The following is a 22,343-nucleotide window of genomic DNA, read 5'->3' as shown; positions in this document are numbered from 1 at the left end:
CATTCAAAAGCATTTATAGCCAAAAGAAATGCCTTTTTAACTTTTTTACTTCCACAGTACAAACTCACAAATTGCCTGTCAATATATTGCAATGTTTTGTTTTCCTTGTGTCTCATAATTGCAGTCGTGATTGAGATGTTTAATGTGAACTGAATGCGAAATCTTTTACCAGAAATGCGTTTGACGGGCCTAATGTTTTCGGTGTTTTGATCAGAGCAGTGTATTACATGCTTGTTTTCCAGACTGATTAATAAGCAGGTAATTTGTGAGGTTTTAGGTGCATATTTACATAAACCTTTTGAAAGAGTCTAATTCTTAGCTCCTTAGCCAAACATTCACATGAGGTTGAGATTAGAAAAAGAAAAAATTGCTATTGAGAATCCAGAACATTTTCAAATCAGATGAAGTTTTGAGAATTTAGCCGTAGGTTGTCTTAACTCGCGCCACCCCAGAGAATTTCTCTGAAAATTTAATGCAAAAAACATCAACTCTTTAACCCATACTCTCCGGAGAGCTGAGCTTGACTCCTGAGTTGTGATTCCGAATTGAAATGTTGGAGAATTGGCACGTTGACCCTTGAGGACTTGCATTTACATGCAAATCCACAGCTGGCCTGTACCAAAAATAATTTATTCGACATGTATCATGATAACAAGGCGTGTGAGATGTGCGGGGTTTCTCTTTGTTGCATCCACAGTCAGCCAGGCGCCTGACTGCGGATGCAACAGCTATAAAGATGGATTTGAGAAACCCGCATGACAACTATCAACCTACAGAAATGGAAGAGCAATAGCCATTGGTGAAAAGGCCAAGAAGCGTTGCATTGTGTGAAGAAAACCCATGCAAAAAACTGAATAATAAACAAAAACGTATTTCTATCTTTTACCTGTATTTGATACTGGGAATCACTGAACAAAACTCTATCTTGATGTGTATTTATTCTAGAGGTGACAGGCATCAAAATCAGGAGAGAAAGCAAGAAAGTAAGAGGGAATAAAAACAACAGCAAACGTGCGCCTGTTGAGTGTGCTTTGAATTTTAATACGCGTCTGTAGTGGTACCTTGAAAACTACATTAGGACAAATGAGACGAACCAGTCCGCTGCTATAAAGAGAAAACCTAAAGGACAAAGCGGGATGTATTGCATGCTTTAACAGCTCACCTACACCAATGTAGAATTTAGCATTTTAATACTAAATAGGAAAGAAACCTGATGGGTGTTTAGCGTATGATGCCGTTGCCTCGTGTTTCTCAGCTAAGCAACATCTAGTCAGCACAGACTCTATATGCTATGAATTTATGTGCTTATATACAAAAACAAATCTTCTTATGGCCAAAATAGTGAAATAGTGAGTGAGGGGAATTTAAAAATGAGTGAGTGAAGGCAGAGGTTGAATTTAAAAACAATGTGTGAGCATTGTCCAACCCCGTTTCTTAAACAATTTTATATAAATGTGAATAAAAACATGAAACAATTAGTGTTTTTGGAATGATCACATAGACTTTATGTGTGTGACTTTATTATGGCAATAACAGAAAACCATGTGGATGTGGTTCATGGTATGAATTAAGAAAAAATAACAGAAACAGTAATTAACCAAATAACTTAAATGGCACGAGATTCGTAACACTGATTTTGAAAAAGATCACATTGCAGAGACGGTCCGTCCCTGGAGGCCCATCAGCGTAAGTCTTGCCACTGAAAGTCACTGACCCTTTCTAAAATGATCAAACGCATCAGAAAAAAAAATGCTCCTGAAGGTAAAACTGTGAAGAATTTGCAAACTCTTCATCTAAAGTCAAAAACATCAACAGCCATTTGAGGAAATCTCGGTGGACAAGGGACAAGGACGAAGGTCGGCGCCGCATGCCTGTGATCTCTGGGTACTCAGGCAGCACTGCATTAGGAACAACCGGGATTCTGTGCGAGAAATCCCTGCATGGTCTGACAAACACTTCTATAGAAATCATTAGACATGCAGTCCACAGATGCAATTCCAACTCTATCACGCGAAGAAGAATCTAATTCAAAAGTGCCACTGTCTTCTGTGGGCCAAAGCTCATTTAAAATGGACTTCCTTTTGGAAACCACGCACGCTGTGTCCTGCTGACTAAATAGGAGCGAGGCCATCTGGCTGCTTATCAGCACGGAGTTCAGAAGCCAGCGTCTCTGATGGTATGAGGTTGCATTAGTGCTTATATGGCGTGGACGGCCTATACATCGGGGAGAGGACCATCGCTGCTGAAAAGTATATAGATGTTTTTAGTCAGATATGCTCCAATGCTGACATTTCATTCAGAGATCACATGGTATATTTCAACAAGACACATAAATCATGTTCTGCACTCAGCACAACAACATGGCTGCACAGAAGAGTCTGGGTGCTGAGCTGGCAACATGTAATGTTGTACAGTTTATTTGTGGTCAAATAAAATAAAATGCTGATTGATATTGATTAAAACTAGAGTCTTTCAATCGTCTATTTTTGTTAAATTAGCAGCTGTGATTCTCATAAATTCCTGCAGTGGATCAGAAATCACTTTGTCAATGATAATGAATAGTTTGTGGCCGTAAAAATGGATCCAAGTCGCCCCTCCCTGATGTGTGGGGGTCAGCAGTATACCCTCAGATACACTTCATACATTTCACAGAATTTGCTCTGGAGCTTTTAGACAACAAATGAACAAACTTTAAAATGTGCTCCTTGTGTTGGGGGTTGAATTGCTTGACACCATACTGGACATTACTCTGAAAGACTGTTATTCATCTTCTCCGTCAAACGCTGTCAAAAAGAAGAAATACCATCAAGTTTTAGATCAGTTTTCACGACACGATATGAATGATCGTGATTAACATTAAGTCACTGACATTGTGGTGCCCTAACTTGACTTTCCACCCACTCCTCCCACTTAAATGTCAAATTGAATATGATAACCAAGATCTGCATGGATTTATAGCTACGTACCACAGCCCAGGGGTCACCATGCATAATGCTGAAAATGCTTAGACCAAAGCAGTGTACCTACACGCTACCATCACTCCTCTGTTCTTTACTATGCAATCATTTATAAAAGAGATATATTTTCACCAGCAGGTGGTTAGCGCTCTTGCCTCGTAGTCAGCAGGTCACGAGTTCACATACAGTACAAACCAAAGCTTTCTGTGTGGAGGTTGCACGGACTCCGGTTTTCCACGCACAGTTCAGAAGCACGTGTGTGAGGTTAATTGGTGAGCCTAAAATGCTTGTAGGTGCGAGTGTGTGTGGTGTGTGCGTCTCTCTGGAGACCTGTCCTGTAGCTGGACTTCACTCACGGTGAGCTGGGGTCGGCCCTGCAAACAGGGTAAAGAATAGAAGACGGATGGATGGTCGTTTGGTATCTATTTGTTTTGTTTTGTTTTCCCCCGTGTTATTTGTTTTTTTCAAGCATGATTTTTATTTATCTGTTTAGCGAGCTCCCGCGGGTCACGTCAGGGGGTCGGGACAGATGACCTATATGGCCGTTGAGGGTTTGGAGGACTTGTTGTTAAATGGGACATTTCCTGGGGACTATTTTCAGCGGCGAATTAATGCACATTTGGTGTGCCAGTGAATTATGACAGCAGGGTGGTGTATGTGGGATCGACTAAAAATAAACAACAGCTCCCATGTTCATCTTAATGAAAGAACATGTCACCCAGTACAACAGTGTCAACCCTGTCTCCTGTGAAATTGCATTTATATGCAACTAATTTGCAACAGCAAATATGTTTTGAAGAAAACGGAAAGCTGCCTGGATTATGATTTCTATTAACATAATATGAAAAATGTAGTTAACTACAGCAATTTATTTCAGGTTACAAAAATAATGCAATATTTGGCAGAGAATTATTTATTGATTGTATATTTTATTGTTGTTTTTTTGCCAATACATCACACTGACACCACGGTACTAGTAGCAACAACATCAGCAATGTCTTTTTTGTTTGCTTAACTGCTGGCAGGACTGAAGGTAAGGAAAAGATCCTGATTAGGATTTAAAGCATAAGCAGTTCGCAGCGACTTGAAACGCAGCATAGCTATCGACATTAAATGAGCGCTCAGTCTTCTCTAACCTTACACAAAGTGTGTTTGTTGCCTCAGTCTCACCACAGATGGGGCTCAGGATGTAAACCTCTCCAGAGTCGAAGTCCTGTGCTTTGTAAGTCTGCCATCCACCCCAACTAACTCTGCACACGTCCACTGCAGAACACAAATGGAGCAATTCACTTCTTTAGAAAAGCTATAGCGTGTTTCACTCCGGGAACGACTTGTTGGTAGGATCAGTTCATTGTTGGTTTTTGTCTTATTGTGGGATTTGCTGGCAAAGGGAAAAAATATAGACTATAGCCACACTTATCCTCAAAGAAGAAAACGCTTTGCACCGCAAACAATGGCTAAACTGAAATAAAACATTATTGTAGGATCTCATACACATGAAGTGTGTTTTATCTGATGTGGTTTGAATATGTCTGCACCACTATGCCATAATAAAAGTAAACTGGATTGTTTTTTTGTTTTTGTTTTTTTTTTTTTGGGGGGGGGTCAGCATTTGACAATTATATGCAACAGTACAAGTCATTTTGTTGAAATGACATCCTGGTCGAACTGGAAATAATAAACACCCTCAGTTTTCATCTACAAAGGGAAAATCTCCGTAACAGCGTGGACATGTGTTGTGGATTGCACAACATACACCTCCTTTTAATTCCCTTTGCAGCATCACTGAAATTCAATTTCAGTGTTTCAGTGTAACTTTATTGTATTGTGCTGCCTGCAGAACTGCAGAAGTTTCAGAGGCAGATGCCTCAAAACCTTGACACATAAAACTAAAATTTTCTGCATGGCTAGTTACAAGTATAGGCGAAATGGGTTTTTTGGTTGAAGTGAATGAGCAGTCGCTTTAAGATGGGTACTCTGCAGAGGAGTCATGACACATGGATTATGCAGGGATATGGATCATTATTACAAGGTAAAAGGCACACAATAGCGGGCTATAGGAAACTACAAAAAGGCAGATTCTTCATTGCACTGTAGTACTGGAGTGAAATTCATACTTATTTCACTATATTCCTATACACGGAAGGCTTCTGTTTTGCTGTTGTTGTCATTATTATCACTCGTCTCTTTAATTGTCAGTTTTCTTCAGTGGCTCTCATGGATATACGCCTCCCTATATATGAATGTTTTAGGCTTCTGCAGTGCATATTGTTTTATGTGTGAAATTAATGTGTTTACAAAATGTCTCGCCGGTAGATTTGTTTCAAGTCAAATTTGGTCTCGTGTTCATTTATTCTGCGGCAAAAATTCTGTGGCGTGTGTTGATCATAATTCCCACTCACCACCATCAGTATTCCGGTGTGCAGCTTGAAATGTGGTGCAACCAGCAATGGGTGGAAGAAAAAAAAAAAACACAGAATGATAAACAATTTAATCTCACCTCTAATCATGGTGGTGCAGAGTGGTAAGTGAATCACATGAAAGAGATGCCAAGATATTACAAGTATGCTTAAATGAGCAAAGCTACTGTTTGTCATTTCAACCTCTGTGGAATTACAACAGGTATGATTTTCACACCAACGGTGTAATGTGCCTTCAACTCGAAATCAATTCGTCATGAAACAACTGATGCATCCGTGTGTTTTTTTTTTTGGTGCCAGCAGAGCAGCGGAGACTGCGGTTCACGCCGGGCCAGGTGCACTGGTGTCATTAAAGAAAGTTATCCATGACAAAGTCATCAGCCTCGACACGAAAGAGGCAGCCAAAGCCTCACGTCAGGATGTGGCCTATTTATTATGGATACGAACCAGCACCCCGTTCAGAGTTCAGATCATATTAACTGGTATGACTGTGACAATGCAGACACAATTGTCAATAGCACTTCTTTCCGGAGGTTTTAACATAGACTGAATGATAATTAGTTTCCCTTTGTTGTCCTTATCTCTCACCTGCAGAAATGGCCAATTTATGCAGGCGGCACCCTGGCCAGGCAAAGTTGATGCTCCCCAGAGGAAGAAAGCAGCCATGTTTCAGACAATGAAAATGAACTCAGGGACGACTCAAGGTTGATTTAGATCCTGAGCAGCACTGATCCTGCCCTGATGTTGACACAGCTTCCTCTCAGGATGGCGCTCACATGCTACCTGCCCAAGGAGCCCGATGCGTCACCAAGATCTGGTCAAGTGAGAATAAAAATGCAAATGTCATATTGTTGAAATGCTGAGTGAACTAAATGTCAGTCCATCTTTTCAATATGAGATATGAGATTGATGTGGATAGGCTATTGAAGGCAAGTGTGATAGCTGCAGAAGGCAGGTTATACCAACAGCTGTGATATTTGAGCTGTGAAATAAGCCTTGTTATTTTTTTTTTTTTTCTAGTGGAACAAGCAATTCTCCGATGTCCTTTACAGAGATTATCCAGAAAAACACTCACAGTCTGTCTTTTATTTTATCTCGAAGTTGGATGTTATAAAAAAAAGAAATAAAGAAGAAAAAAAAAACTAATGATAACCACGTACAGTATAAAAGACAGGTGGTAGCCTATTGTTTTCAATTATTGATAAGAATCTTTACTTCTGAATATCCAAAGGGCTTCATTGACTCTGAGAACACAGCACTCGGGAGAGAGAGAGAGGGAGAGAGGGAGAGAGAGAGAGAAGAAAAAAAAAGAGTCCCAGTGTTATTGTCCAAACCTTTTGTCAGCTTTAATGTTACATTATCCACAGCACGCTGGCCATCTGAACCACCCCTCACTCAGAATGACCACTTGTCAAGTCCTCACTGCTTCCACTACATCCCGGCCGAACACATTTCTTCGATCTGCTCATAATCCCCGGTCCACATCCACATGTATTAGAGGCAACATCCAGCAGCACGTTTTCCCTGTGATGCTGCTGCTCGGTGCGCCGCGCGCGCACATCAGTAAATGAATCACGTAGCACTAGAACAGCCCTTCTTCATGCGATCTTGCCAGACCTATTGGAGAAACCCCCCCTAGGCTAGATCTGTCACTGTTCACTCATTTGCTGGAAGACGATCAGAAACTATGTTAAATGCACCAAGAAATACACCGGAGTGTGTTATAAAGGCGTCGCGAGGATTCCGGTCAGATCCGCTCACTGTGAAGGGAGCAGGTTTCAACAGTTGACGCGGAGAGAAAGAACTGAGCGCAGGAGAAGAGGAGGAAAAAAAAGCGATTAATTTTGATTATCTGAAATCTTCCAGCACCCCTCTCGCTTTTTTTTTTTCGGCGTTTTTTTCTTTTTTTTTTTTTTTTCTGGCTACGTTTACGGGGGCAGTGCAGATGAGCATTGTCCGAATGAAGGATGCAAGAGCACTGGGTCCAATTGGACTGGATTATGGGATTACTGGACTGATTATAGGACAATCATCGGGCAAAAGTCGCAGCCGCGCTATAGATGCGCTTGAATGACGGGAACACAAAAGGTTGGACTGGAGTAAAAGCGTCTGTATCGTGCTTTTCTTCTACTTTGTGACATGGGCAGGCTGCGTGTGCTGCACGGGCAGAACCCATATGCAACAGTGTGCCGCACCGGGAGAAAAGTAAATGCATTGTGAATGGTAACATCGGGCAATGCTGCATTTTGAACGGGCATGTCAGGATTTGCTGTAGCCTAGGTGTAGATGTCGCATGAGGGCAATGCGCTTTTGTAAGCTACGGTCTAACCTTCACCACAGAGATCCAAACGCTTTAACCTTGGATGCAGTGGGGAATATTAATACTTTATATTCATCGATTATTCAGTAAGTCCCCCCCCCCCCCCCCTCCCCATGAAGAGAAAAGCAAAGCATTTCGCGCACACTATGTTGAATTTGATATTTAATTCATATATCAGGTGTCGCTGGGCGGTCATCTTTGTTTACAGAAAGAGTTCATCATAGCCGCATGTGAAAGAGGTTAAAATAGCGATTAAAGGCAGATTACGGCTCACAAATCGATTCAATATATAATTAGTGTGGGATCCGCGTCAACCGCATGCCTGGTTTGCGTTTAGTTCTCTAGGTTTGCCGTAATCAACAGGTTGAAAGTCAACGAGGATTTTTTTTTTTTCCTGTCTGCCACTACTGCATATCCAGGAGAAGGGATGCGTCTCTCTGTACCCATTTTCTTTCTGCTGTGGGTTAAAGCCCTGACATTGAAGAATCTCAATTATTCTGTCCCGGAGGAGCAAGGACCTGGAACTGTTATAGGCAATATAGCAAAAGATGCCGGATATGGGACCATAGAGAGAGGGAAAAAATCTAACTTCAGAGTGCTGGAGAATTCTGCACCACATCTGGTGGATGTTGACCCGGAGAGTGGACTAATCTTCACTAAACAAAGGATTGACAGGGAAACGTTATGCAGGCGCAACCCCAAGTGCCAGCTCTCCATGGAGGTGTTTGCTAACGACAAGGAAATATGCATGATCAAGATTGATATACAGGACATAAATGACAACTCTCCCAGTTTTCCCTCAGATCATGTAAATATTGATATTTCAGAAAACGCAGCTGCGGGGACACGCTTTCCTCTGACTATTGCACATGACTCAGATTCTGGGGAAAACGGGATAAAAACCTATCAGGTCACAAGAGATGATTATAATACTTTCTCTTTGGATTTAAAAGTGAGGGGTGATGGGACTATATATCCAGAGCTGGTGGTTCAGAGACCTCTGGATAGGGAGGATCAAAGTCATCACACCCTTCTTCTCACTGCAATTGACGGTGGGGAGTATCCAAGATCAGGCTCCATGCAGATCAACGTCAGAGTGACTGATTCGAATGACAATAGTCCCATTTTTGAAAAATCCTCATATGTGCTAGAAATGCCGGAAAATTCACCGCCTGGAAAAGTGCTCATAGATTTGAACGCCACAGACCAGGATGAAGGAAGCAACGGGCAGGTGGTCTATTCCTTTACTGGATATGCATCTGAACGAATACAAGATTTGTTCTCCATTGACCCCAATACTGGCGTCATCAAGGTCCAGGGAGAGATTGACTTTGAAGAGAATCCAATCATAGAGTTTGACGTGCAGGCTAAGGATCTGGGGCCCAACCCAATACCGGGCCACTGTAAAATTACTGTCAAAGTGCTTGACAAAAATGACAACTCACCGGTAATAAGTTTTGTTTCTGTGCGGCAGGGAGCTATCAGTGAAGCGGCACCTCCAGAATCTGTCATCGCACTGGTCAGAGTGACAGATAAAGACTCGGGCCGTAACGGTCAGCTTCAGTGCCGGGTGCTGGGAAATGTACCTTTCAGGTTACAGGAGAACAACGATAATTTTTACACACTGCTCACTGATAGACCTCTGGACAGAGAAATGAAAGATGAATACAATGTAACGATTGTGGCAAGAGACAATGGGATTCCCTCCTTGAACTACACCAGGTCGTTCACTGTGAAGATCTTGGATGAGAATGACAATGCGCCTCGTTTCACAAAGACAGTTTATGTGTTACAGGTGCCTGAGAACAACATCCCGGGGGAGTACCTGGGTTCCGTTCTAGCCCACGACCCAGATGTCGGTCGAAATGGAACAGTTTCGTACTCTATTCTGCCGTCGCATATCGGAGATGTTTCAGTGTACACCTATGTGTCTGTTAATCCCACCAATGGAGCCATATATGCCTCACGCTCGTTCAATTATGAACAAACAAAATCCTTTGAGTTCAAAGTTCAGGCGAAAGATGGAGGATCGCCTCACATGGAGAGCACTTCTACAGTGAGGGTCAATATTCTTGATGTCAATGACAATCTCCCAGTTATTATTTTACCCCTTCTGCAAAATGACACGGCCGAGATCCCGGTGCCTAGAAATGTTGGTATTGGATACATCGTGGCTACTGTGAAAGCGGTGGACCATGACCACGGAGAAAGTGGCCATCTGACCTACGAGATCACAGAGGGAAACGACGACCACCTGTTTGAGATGGATCCGGTGGGAGGAGAAGTCCGAACTGCCCATGCTCTCTGGGAGGAAGTTGCCCCAGTGGTTGAGCTGGTGGTGAAGGTAACTGACCATGGCAAGCCCCCCTTATCTGCCGTGGCTAAGCTGATCATTAAGGCGAACACAGAGACGGCGGCAGGAGGGGGTTCCAGCACGAGTGGGGAACAGCAGCACTGGGATGTGTCCCTGCCCCTCATAGTTACCCTCTGCATTATCTCTGTCATGCTCTTAGCAGTCATGACCGCCATCGCTGTCAAGTCCAAGCATCAAGATAAGGAGACTGGGAATTATAACTGCCGCATGGCTGAGTACTCCAATCCTCCAGTGGGGAAGGGAAAAAAGAAAAGGATCAACAAGAGTGACATCATGCTGGTGCAGAGTGAGATGGAGGAAAGAGATTCCGCGAGCCGGATGAATGTGGTGAGCAGCCCCTCGCTCATCACCTCTCCAATATGTTTCGACTATCAGAGCCCTCTGCCACTCACCCTACCCAGGTCAGAGGTCATGTACCTGAAAACCACCCCAAACAGCCTGACAGTCCCCCGGGCTGGGTGCCACTCCAGCTTTGCCGGGCTTAGCACAGACACTCCAGCGAATAGGATGTCAGTGATACAGGTAAGGAGGACGCCGCACCGTGCACTTTATCTGCTCTTTATTCTCATCTATCTGCACACTGCTTGGCTATACAAATCCGACAAAAGAAAAGTCGTCGACTCAAGAACGAGGAAACTCTGTCACTTTGGGCAGACGTCGTTATTTTCACTTTTTCTTCTGTTGTTTTACACTCTGAAATATTCACATGATGTTCATATGATATTCGCATGATATTCAATTCATAAAGCATGATATGATATCTAACTGACGGCGTTCAAATGTTTTAAACATCATGTCACAGCAGAGACGGTTCTTTTCTTCTATATGCGTATGAGAATAATTTCGAGGTTGCTCAATTGTGAGTCTCCTCATGAAATGGTACAGTTGGTCCTCATAATCAGAAAGCCTTCTCAGTTAGACATGCAAACAGTGTGAGTCTTGAACAAGGCTGCTGTGACCCTGCCAGATTCACTGCTTTAGAGTGAAAACAAAACCTCGCCTGAAATGTGGGATTGGACAGGTGTTTGAGCAGCTTGTCCGATCACATTACTGAACCAATGTGCACCAGACAGCTAGATGCACACAGCATAACCTTACAATCGCATTTTTCGCTCCCCTCAAATATGGGCCAGATTCACCCATCCGCATCCAAAGTTGGCACGATAAGGCCATTAATAGGGTCCAGGCTCGCCTTGTAGAGATGGCAGGGTTGAATGCATGAGCCAGCTAACATGCTAATTTGACAGCATGAGCTTGTAGTGCTGTTTAGCGCAGCAGAATTATTTGTTGTAAACGATGTAAATATCTAGGACAGTCTCACAGACAGTCTCATTTGGAGATGATAACACAGATGACAAGGCCTGGCACTGTCACCAGCCACTAGGGTATGTGGGTGTGATCAACACAAACACATTATCCTCAAGATGGGGGGGTAGAGGATGCTGATGACAGTGGCTAATGCTTAACTCTTCGCCTTGCCAAAGAGAGCACATATGGCTACAATAGAGATTTGTTCTTATAATGCCATTATCGGTGGCAGCTCCTCTATGTTTTTTAATGATATCTTTCAGGTGCAATATTGAGAATATGAGAATAAAAAAAAGCTTCTTTTGTCTGAATTTTGCATATTATTGGTGAAAGGCAAAATCATTTTTTTGTTCTTGTTTTCAGACTGAAAATTTCCCTTCGGAGTCCAATTATGCTGGGAGCAGGCAGCCATTTGTTCAGAGGTAAGAGAACTATTGAAAAGCATCTTGACCAGTACCCCCCTTCAGCCAATTGACCATGTCTGTCAAATGAAATTGCTCACACATTACTAATGGTAAGTTATATGTTTTTTTCTTCTTCCCCCTTTTCAATGCTGCTGCAGTTCAACATTCAAGGATGCAGAACGAGCAAGCCTTCGAGACAGTGGCCATGGTGATAGTGACCAAGCTGATAGTGACCAGGATACTAATAAAGGCTCACACTGCGACACGTCTGCCAGGGAGGCCCTCAAGATGAAAGCAACAGCAGTTAATGGCCAGCCTTTTGAACAGGGTGAGTGGACATCTTGAAACTGACTCTTGCAGCAGACATTGTTTGTATTTTATGCAGAGTGCATGCTGTCCGTTGGTATTTAAGTGGAGGTCTTCCAGTCTCCAGGTCGGCACTTCCTCCATTAAAGCGGATCAGGTAAATCCAGAGTGTCATTAGGTGCTGTAGCTGCAGCAGGTAGTGTTACTTTATTCCACTTTACATTGCAGACAGTCTGAGCTGTTTCAAAGCTGACATGAAGGCACCAGAGTGGAAGCTAGATGGTAGTTTAAAAGGATGAAAGAGTCCATTGGCTGAAGGTAGATTTTTTTTTTTTCTTCTCCCCGACATCTTGTGTCTGATTTAGCCATCAAATAAACTCATATGCATGGCAAAGTGTACCTCCGTCTGGGTCTCTTTTGATCACGTCATTATTTGAACCTAGATTCGTCGCATGCATGTCTCGAAGAACACAACAGAGACAAGGAGGCATGACAGACACTCGCAGAGCAAAATGACAGATATTTCTGGTGCGACATGACAGAGTGTTTCCACCTTTTGCTTGGAAAGATTTCCTCAGTTATTATTGGTTTTGCTGTGGTTTTCAGTGTTTTGCGAGTTGCTTGCTTTACAACTGAAAATAGAAATGTTAAATTTTATTTCGCAAATCCGAAACGAAGCGCCGTGCCAAGGAATATAATCGTAGATGACTGTCATTTCCTTGCAACCTGGCTGACCTGAGAGGGATTGATATATTTAGCTATTGTGGCTATAAACTGAAAACATGAAAGCAACCCTCACTGGTAAGATAAAAGATAATGGAGGACTTGAGTGGAGTAGTGATGTTTCTCATTTCCTTGCCTGCGCCTTGGAAGAGAATGGCTGTGGTCATCATGTCCCTGCGCAGTACTTTCCACACCATTTACATTGCTATGAACTGTTTGTTTGCGGCATGCTCAGGAGGGCAGGGATGGGAACACTCTTGTATGTGCCAGAAGGATGTGAGAATCTCCATCTCTCCATCTATCTCACTTTTATATATGTATGTGTGTGAGTGTGTGTGAGTGTGTGTTTGTGTTTGCGATGAGGAATTATGGCAGACCAAACTTGACTCTGTGGGAGGTGTAAATTCAATCACATTTTTTTTTTTTTTTTTTTTTTTTTTTTTTTTTTTTTTATTGCAGCACATTTCAGAATCTGATTCAACCGAAGTTCTAAGGCCAATCACACGGAGAGATATTGAAAGAGATGTTTCGTACATGGGAAGTGCAGTGCTGACGTTGGCTTGACAGGAGTGCCAGTTAATTTATAGATCTGTATTTGTAAGATAAGAGAAAAGCGATGGAGATGGCAACGTTTTTATATATATATTTTTTTGGCCTTTCCAGTTTGCACGTGAGAAATGAAGTTAAAGAGCAGAGCTAATAGTTCGAACAAATATTTCACTCTCACTGAGTTGGTCAGTTGAATCTTAAGCGGTGTCACTGTCTACTAAGTACAAGATGGAAGATCTACATTATGCACAGTGCCTGAGACTTGATCACACAAAAACATCACCCTCAACCCACTCACTCCTTCTGTCTCCTGCAAACACACACACACACACACGCACGCAAATGCACGCATACGTACACACAGGTACATTTATTGAACAACAAAGCCAGTGTTTTGCAGATTTAGACAAGATAGCACTATTATCCAAAATGGAGACACCACAGAATTTCAGTTCCAAATGCACCAACACAAAAGCTTGCGGGTTAAGTAGTATTGCTTTTATGTCTTTACCTTTACCATCCCTCTAGTCTCCTGGCTGCTTTGATACAGGTAATATATGCACCTGTGCAGCTTCCACTATCATGCACTCTGAATATTTATTCACTCTCACAGACACCAGATGCACACTGGGTATGTTGCTAGGCTTTCTCTGATTCTATTTATAATGGGCAGGCAGTTTCTTTGTTTTTGAGAACATGTTATTGTTCCATTCCACGGCTGCCCATAAGATCACAGCTATTTGTCACTTTGTCATGATTCTAATACACGAGGCTATAAATGCTGCTGACACATAAAGCCATTGTGTAACGCTGTAATTTTAGAGCTGTTATTTAACTAAATCTTATTCAGTGATAAAGACCAAAAGACAAGTAGAAATCCAATGACAGGCAGAACAGAGGAAGTCGTTTTCACTTCCCCATTCTTTTCATATGTATTGACATTTTTAAATTGCATAAATTCCCGAGCTGTGATGTTCTTACATCTAATTTTGTTTTTACGCAGCACTCTTTATAAATCGTGACCATAAAGGTGTGATTACAACATTATTGCAAATATTGGTTAAACGTCGCCCTGTGTTGAGTCCTTTTATAGTGTAGAACCACTTATTAAATGACCTCGAACACATCAGCTGTAAGCACCTAGCAGTTTATTTATTAGCTGGCATCTGAAGCTTCTCCTGTGAAGAATGGTTAAGTTTGTGTTTTACAGTAAATAGCTGAATGGCAACGTGTAGTCATATTTTAATTGTTTTAAACCCAACTGTTTCCTCACAATAACAACAACTGAAGAAAATACCTGCTGAGAGAGGCTGTACATTATGAGCGTTAACAAAAGTCCCCGTATCCACAGCTTACATTAAAGCGTGCTGTCAACCATTGTGAATGTTTATGTGCTGCTAATGAATACTAAAAAAAAAAAAAAAAAAAAAAAAGAAGGTAGCCAATGTGTTATCTTGTTAAGAAATAAATCACATGTAAATATGTACACACTGTCGTCCAATTACCTCTGCTGGTGGAGCGAGACACAATGGCCCAAACAAGAAAAATACCTGGCTCTGTTGTTGCTGTACCTTCTAAGCACATACATCCCTTTGCATCAGCGTCATCTGCTAGCTTCTCCGCAGCACTGATAGGTACCATGGAAATGAATTCAGCGTCTCCCTTCCTCTCCTGTCTTATGCTTATTGTTCTGGTGTTGCGTATCTGTGCACAAAAAATTCTTTTCTCTTTGGTGCTGCAAAAAAGAAAAAATGCAAGAGGCTCAGAACTGTAATCTGGGTGTAGACGCATCAAACCGTCATAATATGTAGGGCTGCTTTTGTGCTTTTTACAGTTAAAATCGCTTGTAACTTTTTTTTTTGGTTAAAGATTCTGTTTAAGGTCAGCGCCTTAATCTGAACTTTGACATCTTGCCAGAATACTCTCTGCCAAGAAACTGTTACTAATACTTAACATCAACAAATTGTAAATTAGGTTTTCCCAAATCTTCATCCTGATCGACTTATCTTCCATATCATCAAACCAACCTCTGGACATATTTGGACTTCAATTTAGAATCATAACATTTTGAAATATCCCCCAAATATTCTAGCCTGCATTTTGTGCTCAAAATTACTCTTTTACCTGAGAAAATTCATTTATATTTGAATATATAACGCATTGATTTACTTGACAAACATGAAATTGGCCTTTAGATAATTTTAAGAGAATTTTTTTCAAGGATGATTTCACTTACTAGGGTAAAATCTTATTTTTGGACTTTCAAAGTCACAACCAAATACACCTAGAATTTGAAATAATATTTTGGTGGAATTCTCACTTCATTTCACTTACATTTAATCTTTTGAGCTACGTTTAAAACAATAAGTCTCTGTAGATTGCATCCCAAATTATAATTAATATTCAAATAACTTTACATTTTTGGTTTCTCCTTCAATAGAGAAAATCCCTGCTTGAAATTTCCTCCCATAAGAAATGGCAGTAGTGAAGTTTTCACAGTTTATCTGAGAAATGTGCTGTAAACAAAATTATTTTACACAGATGAATCCATATTACGATTAAATGCATTTAAGAAAGTAAAATAACTGAACTGAGTTTGTGACTTCAGCATCGTCATTTTGCCTTAATTTAATTATTTGTTCACAAAAGTGTTTTTTTTTTTTTCATTTAATTGAGTGCTAATCAGGTAATGCAGCAGAAGTTGTTCTTCAGAACTTAGCTGAAGTATCCTGACCTCTGAAATCTAAGAATAAATGTGAAAACAAATTTCTTGTTTACTTATAGTTTATACTTAATTTCACAAGCTAACGGATGCTTGTACTTAATGCCAAAATATGACGACAGTCCTGTCTGTCTGCAGAGGAACAACTGACAAGTAAATGCATGTAAAGATATAATCTGTCAACTCTATAAATATGAATAAAGACTGAAGGTAGATATTTGCTATTTTAGCCCTTCTTTAAAGCTAAAAGTCACTTAATTAATTAAAGCATTGACGACAGATGAAAATAGTGTGAAAATAGTAAAGAGGGCTTTCCCTTCTCCTGTTCTGATTTTTATCCACCCACGTATCAGTCTTCTGTTTTTTGTGTGTTTTTTTTTAGTGTTTTATCCAGCTCAGGGTCACGAGAGGTGGTCCTGGCTGACTATGGGGTGATGGCAGGTTACACCCTGGACAGGCCGCCAGTCTAGCACCGGGCAAACACAGAGAGACAAGGCAGTCACACACTCACATTCACACCTAGAGGTGATTCAGGGACATCAATTAGTCATGAAAGTTTGTTGTTGAACTGTGGGAGAAACCTCACACGTGCACAGAAAGCAACCCCCCAGCCATTCAGACCAGGGATCTTCTTGCGAGAGTGGCAAGAGTAGCAACCCCCACCCCACCGCGTGTCGCCCTGTTCTGAAATTCTCCACACATAAAACACCCATGGTCGCACAGGAAAAAAAAAAAAAAAAAAACCCAATATAGAAAATATGCTTTAAATTAAAATTTGATACTTCAGCATTTTAAATTTTTAATGTATATCTGCAAAATAGATATGACATAATGTTGAGATCCCCATTAAAATGTGTCCAATCTCTGCATAATTAACAGTTTCTTTGTATTCTATTGCTCCAGTGTGTGTGTGTGTGTGTGTGTGTGTGTGTGTGTGTGTGTGTGTGTGTGTGGGTGTTTGTGTAGGTGTTCATAGACTAGAGCAGGAGTACGTGCTAGTCATGGCATGTACTTTGCAAATGAGCCTGCGTTGCATGGTGCTGCTTTTCACACCTCTTGGGAGTTGTGGCACAGACAAAGTGTCTTTTTTTTTTTTTTTTTTTTTTTTGGTTCGTTTGAACCTCCTCCCCGGGTTGGTACACTCTCCGTGAAACTGGTCGAGGCTGGCGAACGTGGAAGGTGCCGCTGCCTTTTTGAAGGAGCGGATCCCTCCACCTGCTTCAGCGGGAGCCATGTGGAGCTCCCGTCTCATGCAGGCAGATTTTTATCTCATCCTCATCAGAGCCAGGTTTCAAAATGTGATCAAGTGTCTCGTTCTTAGTTAAGTCAGTCACTCGTGGTCTCTGATTTCGCAGAATGGCATGGAAGCGCGACAGACGAGCTTTATTTATAGATCAGAGAGTGGATAACGAAAACTAACTCAACCAGATTCAGCGTTTTAATGTTTTGATTGGAGTTTAGATTCTATTGGGAGCAGGGTGTTGTTTAAGTGTTAACTAGATGTGAGAACATTGATTTTCCCGTAGGGAGAAACACCCAGCTCAAACCAGAGGTGTTGCAGCTGCAGTGTTTTTTGTTTCGTCTCTGTTGCTTTTTTTGTTGATTGCAAGCTGTATTTTTTTTTCTTCTTCACTTCCAACATGAAATAGACCGTAGAATACCAAAATAGAAAACCAAATTATCAATCCAGTGATCATTACATGAATTTGTTTGTCTTTAATGAAAGGCTGTTACAACCTTGTGGCAGTCGCATCAAAGGGAGCGCGTTTATTAAAGCTAAATCAGTCAACAGAATGACAGAAGGATTGTTTTAAATTAATAGTTTTACTGGTGAAATTGCCATTTCGCTTTCATGTATAACAGATGAAGCGATAAAAAAAAAACAATCATTTACCAACAATCCACGACGACACGTTTGGCATTTTGCTTCATGTGTCTACATGCAAAACATCTCAATGCATCATTGTAAAGTTAATTTTGAGAGCAGAGCGCAATGGCCCCTGGAAAAAAGCGACACCTTCCGCTCGTGAGCCCCGTGGAAATTGGCTCATTGGATGTGTTGTTTTCTGTGCGCTTCTTTAATGCCTTCAGGGTTAGGTGTGGCGTGAAACGTGAAAGAGATACAGCACAAAGATACTCGTTCATTTTGCCACTTCTTATTGCCGACACTGTTACACAAGCATGTCGTACAGCTCGGTGACATTTGCTATGGTGCGCAGTATCAGACAATCCGGCAGAAACTGCCACAGCCGTGGAATAATTAGGTAACCCACTCAGTCGCTGAAAGAGAAGGTTTTTTTGTAATTATTTTTATTTTTATTTAATTAAATGACAGCAATATCTGGTGGCATTGAGTTGTACCCTTCAGTCGGGACTGTATTTAAAGCTTATTACATTTCATTTTTGCAAATTTTTCTCATTTTATTCTGTTTTTTAATGAAGTTTCATTTTGATTTAGTTTTCCTTTTTATTTTTACACATTTTTTTTGGGGGGGGGACTCAAATTCTGACTCTCACTCTCACTATGTTTCACAATAACTGTCCTTGAGATCCAAATGCATGTATAATACAGTACATTTTTCAGTATACATGTAAAAAAGAAAAGTCTAATAAATAGGTAAGCAATGCAATGGGCTCTGATTTTGCACTAGAGTCCTTTAAAGCTCTTATGAATAGATTTACAGGGTTTATTTGGATTTTGTTGCTGTAGAATTGCACAAAATGTGCAATGTGCGAGCGCTTCTGCCAAGCGTTCAAAAATAACTTTGGAAATCTGGCAGTTTGTTATTGCTGTTTGTTTTTTAAACTCTACTGAGTAGCTCATGCTGCAGATGCGTGCGTGTGAGTCTTGTCTGGGATTGGATGGTCATACTGTGCAGGTCCTGAGGGCCACCAGGATGACTAGTTTATCAGCACAAACACAATTTCCCTGCTTTCTGGTGGTTATCGAAGCTTCCGTAAATCAGAAAAAGAGTGTAGGAGTTACAGTTGAATCATGTCAACAGCAATGTGGTTTTGTTGATTTTGAGGTGGTAATTATATTTTTGATCTCAAATTTGCAGTTTAATTGCACTATTTGTTGAGTATTCCGTTGTAATTTTAATGATTTATTTTTTATAGATATAAATTGTTTTTTTATTTGGAAATGCAAGCAAATCCAAAGTACATTAGCATAAGCTTATAACGTTTCCATTTCTTTTTTCTCTTTCCATCCAACCCGCCCACCTGAACCTCAGCAAGAACTTATGATTTTACAGAATGTCTCTTCACCTTCGAGTTAGGACAGTGACTACAGTCGTGCAAATCTTTTTTTTTTTTTTTTTTTTTGCTTGTTTCACACAAACAAATTATGACGGAAATGTAAATTAAAAAAAAAAAGAGAAAAAAAAAAAACCATTACTTCCTCTGCACCAGATGCTATTTTCCAGGAAACACCTACACAGGTTGAGCAGAGAGGCTGAGGGAAAAGGTTTCATAAATAGGATGAATCACTCATTTGAAGAAAAAAAAAAAAAAAAAAAAGAAGTGAAATGAACTTTTTATTTTGCATGTCATTGTTGTGTGTCATTATTTTCAGGGTTCGTTTTGTGCAGTTTTTAGATGGGAAAAATATGAACTTTTAGAAATACAAGGCTGCTAAATTTGAACTCCCATGTGCCTGTGTGCGATTTCAACGTGAAAAATGCAACTCTTGCAGGTTCCTATCGGGCTTCAGGAATACAGCTTGAAACTGTGTTTGTCGCCTCTTGTCTTCTTATTGCTGCTCATCTTTCAATGTGTCATTTGCATTTTCTTCTAGGCTGTTTATACATACCTCAGCAGGGTCCAATAACAAATGTTTAACTGTTTTTCGCAGAGCAAGACAAATCAGTCCACTGCACCGACGAATGCCGTGCACTGGGACATTCTGACAGATGCTGGATGCCAAAGTTACGGGTAGGAAGCCAAGCAGACAGCGCCGATAATCGCACCAACCTTTTCATCCCTGTGGGAATGGATGCCATGGTAGAGACAGAGATTTATGGCACCATCAGCTGCAACAGCAGAAAAACCCTCAGCACGTTTGGGAAGGAGCAGCGGGACAGTACAATCCTTGTGGCCAATGTCAAACCTTACTTAAAATCGCAGCGTGCACTAAGCCCACCGCTACAGGAGAGCCCCTCCGCATCCAGCAGTCCCACCAAGAGTAGTATGCCCCTGGACTTGGCCAACCAAGAGTCCAAAGAGGAGAGGGACGGGGGCTCAGACAGCAGTGCCTACGGCCCTCCAGATGGCCAGTGCTCCCCACTGCACACTGAATTGGAGGAGCCCTCCTACCTGACTTGCGAGCTCAGGCCTAAGTCCCTGTCAAGCAGTCTCATTCACAGCTCTGTCATCAGCCAGGAGTGCGGGGGGTCAGATTGCGCTCTCGACCCGCGGGACTCTGGCAACTGACAGGTCAGATGATCCCGCTCGCTCGCTCTCTCGCTCTCGCTCTCGCTCTCTCTCTCACCTGCCAGGGGTGTGATGATGTTATCACAGATTAATGACCAAGAGGTGATTTATTTTGACCCACAGAGGTGTCCAGACACGCATTGTATAACCAAAAACCATCTGCTTTGTATGTTTTTTGAGTTTGTGACTTGTTGTGTTTAGGTGAAATATGTGTCCTTGACTGCTGTGAAGGGGTTTTGTTTTGTTTTTTTAAAGCGGGTGGGGAGGGAGGGGGACCAGTGGTTATCTGACTTCAAGTGTTTCCATGGTGTACTGTACCTGTCAATTTAGATGTCTGTATTTTACACATTTCAAACTCCGATTTTGTGAGGCTGTTGAAGAAATTGCTACTGTTAAGCTATTGAGTCCTGTCTGCTTTTGTACAGTGAAGCTTTCTGTCTCCATTTAGTGTTTAAGGAACATCTCTTTGAATATCACAGGAAACTGAAATACATATCAGTGACGTTACATTCAAAAGTGAAGTGTCTTATGAACTGTAAATGGTGGTGCAACAGGGAATGTCCCTTTTCATAAAAACCATTTGAGGTTCCTATAAAAACAAGTTTTTTAAGAATGTATTTGTAATTTTATTGTTGTCCTCTCTGCAGTTTATGTGAAAATAAGCTGAGCTTACACGTGAATGTGGGCTACTGTACTTGTTGTGTATTTTATTAAATTTGTATACACTGTGTGCATGGAAGGCAATTATTTTTGACTGATGACAACTTCTGAAGCTGTCATGTTTAATGTGAGAGCAGTGCATTCATGTCTACAAGGTGCTTAATGTGTGTTAATGACAGATAGAGCACCAGTGACTCTGCAAAATGTGCCAATTTCAGCTCCATACTGTATACCAGCATCCCGCGGTAGTGAAACTCTTAGTCACAGCAACTTCGGAAGAAAATCGCAATCAACATTTTACACAGCTATTTATATTTAATAAAGTCAAATAAAAACAGGCACTGAGTATTGGTGCCCCCAAAAGGAGACGAGTTGACTTCCTCTGCTCAATGCTTTCATTAAAAGTACACTTCATGCCGTGTAGACGGATATATCGCGCTGATAATTTTAAATTCAAAGCCATCGGAGCGGCTGTCAGTAAATGCCTACTTGTGATTATGGGTTTGTTTAAAAATGAATGCGTCTGACAAATGACGAGGCATAAATCTAACAAAGATGAAAAACTTCACGTTCGGCTGCAACTAGCAGTTACAAGCAAGGACTTTTGCAATGGATTCTTTGATTAGAAAAAAAAATTAAATTTTAATGATACCCATGGGGGAAAAGTGGGTCATTGCTGCAGTGAAAGATTGAACAAATAGTGCATTAAAGGTTATCACAAGTATATGCGCACGGGGAGAAAAAAAAAAAAAAAGAAGAAGAAAGAATTAGATACAGCATCATTATTGAAAAAGATTTCAAGGTTAGGAGTCTCTGCCAATTGATGTCTGGAATTTCATGTTTTTTTTTTCTAACTAAGAGGGAAAAACGTCCATCATTTGCTGCCCTCTTTATTAGATTTTCATCAGCGCATGTGCAAATTTGCCATTCCTAGCCATCGTGCCCTATTTGCTATTCTATCGAACACAGAAAGGGTAAATGTTGTGACAGAGGGCCGCAATCTGCACACATATTCCAGCAGAATAAACTGTTGCTGTTCATCCATTTGTTCACCTCTTTACAAACATAACCTGCTTTATAAACATGGCCGCTGCATCTCCAATCCTGCAGTCGACTGGGGCAAAAATGCCGCTGTGACCAGAATATTAGTATGAAATGAATGAAAA

General features: G+C 41.2%; 1 protein-coding gene across 1 annotated transcript; it reads left to right on the top strand.

Moving 5' to 3' along the window:
* The first annotated feature begins 6,914 nt into the window (after positions 1-6,914).
* Positions 6,915-21,247, top strand: LOC115402961 (protocadherin-17-like). Its single transcript, XM_030111664.1, has 5 exons — positions 6,915-7,465; positions 8,117-10,593; positions 11,743-11,801; positions 11,942-12,111; positions 19,940-21,247. Exons 1-5 carry the CDS (start codon positions 7,438-7,440, stop codon positions 20,515-20,517), a joined length of 3,312 nt encoding a protein of 1,103 aa, XP_029967524.1. The 5' UTR covers positions 6,915-7,437; the 3' UTR covers positions 20,518-21,247.
* The last annotated feature ends 1,096 nt before the right edge of the window (positions 21,248-22,343 follow it).

The sequence above is a fragment of the Salarias fasciatus genome, chromosome 16 (genome assembly GCF_902148845.1).
Source record: "Salarias fasciatus chromosome 16, fSalaFa1.1, whole genome shotgun sequence".
In the NCBI taxonomy this organism is placed as follows: Eukaryota; Metazoa; Chordata; class Actinopteri; order Blenniiformes; family Blenniidae; genus Salarias; species Salarias fasciatus.
The sequence above is the reverse complement of the archived record's forward strand: the minus strand, read 5'-3'. Positions and strand labels throughout refer to the sequence as shown.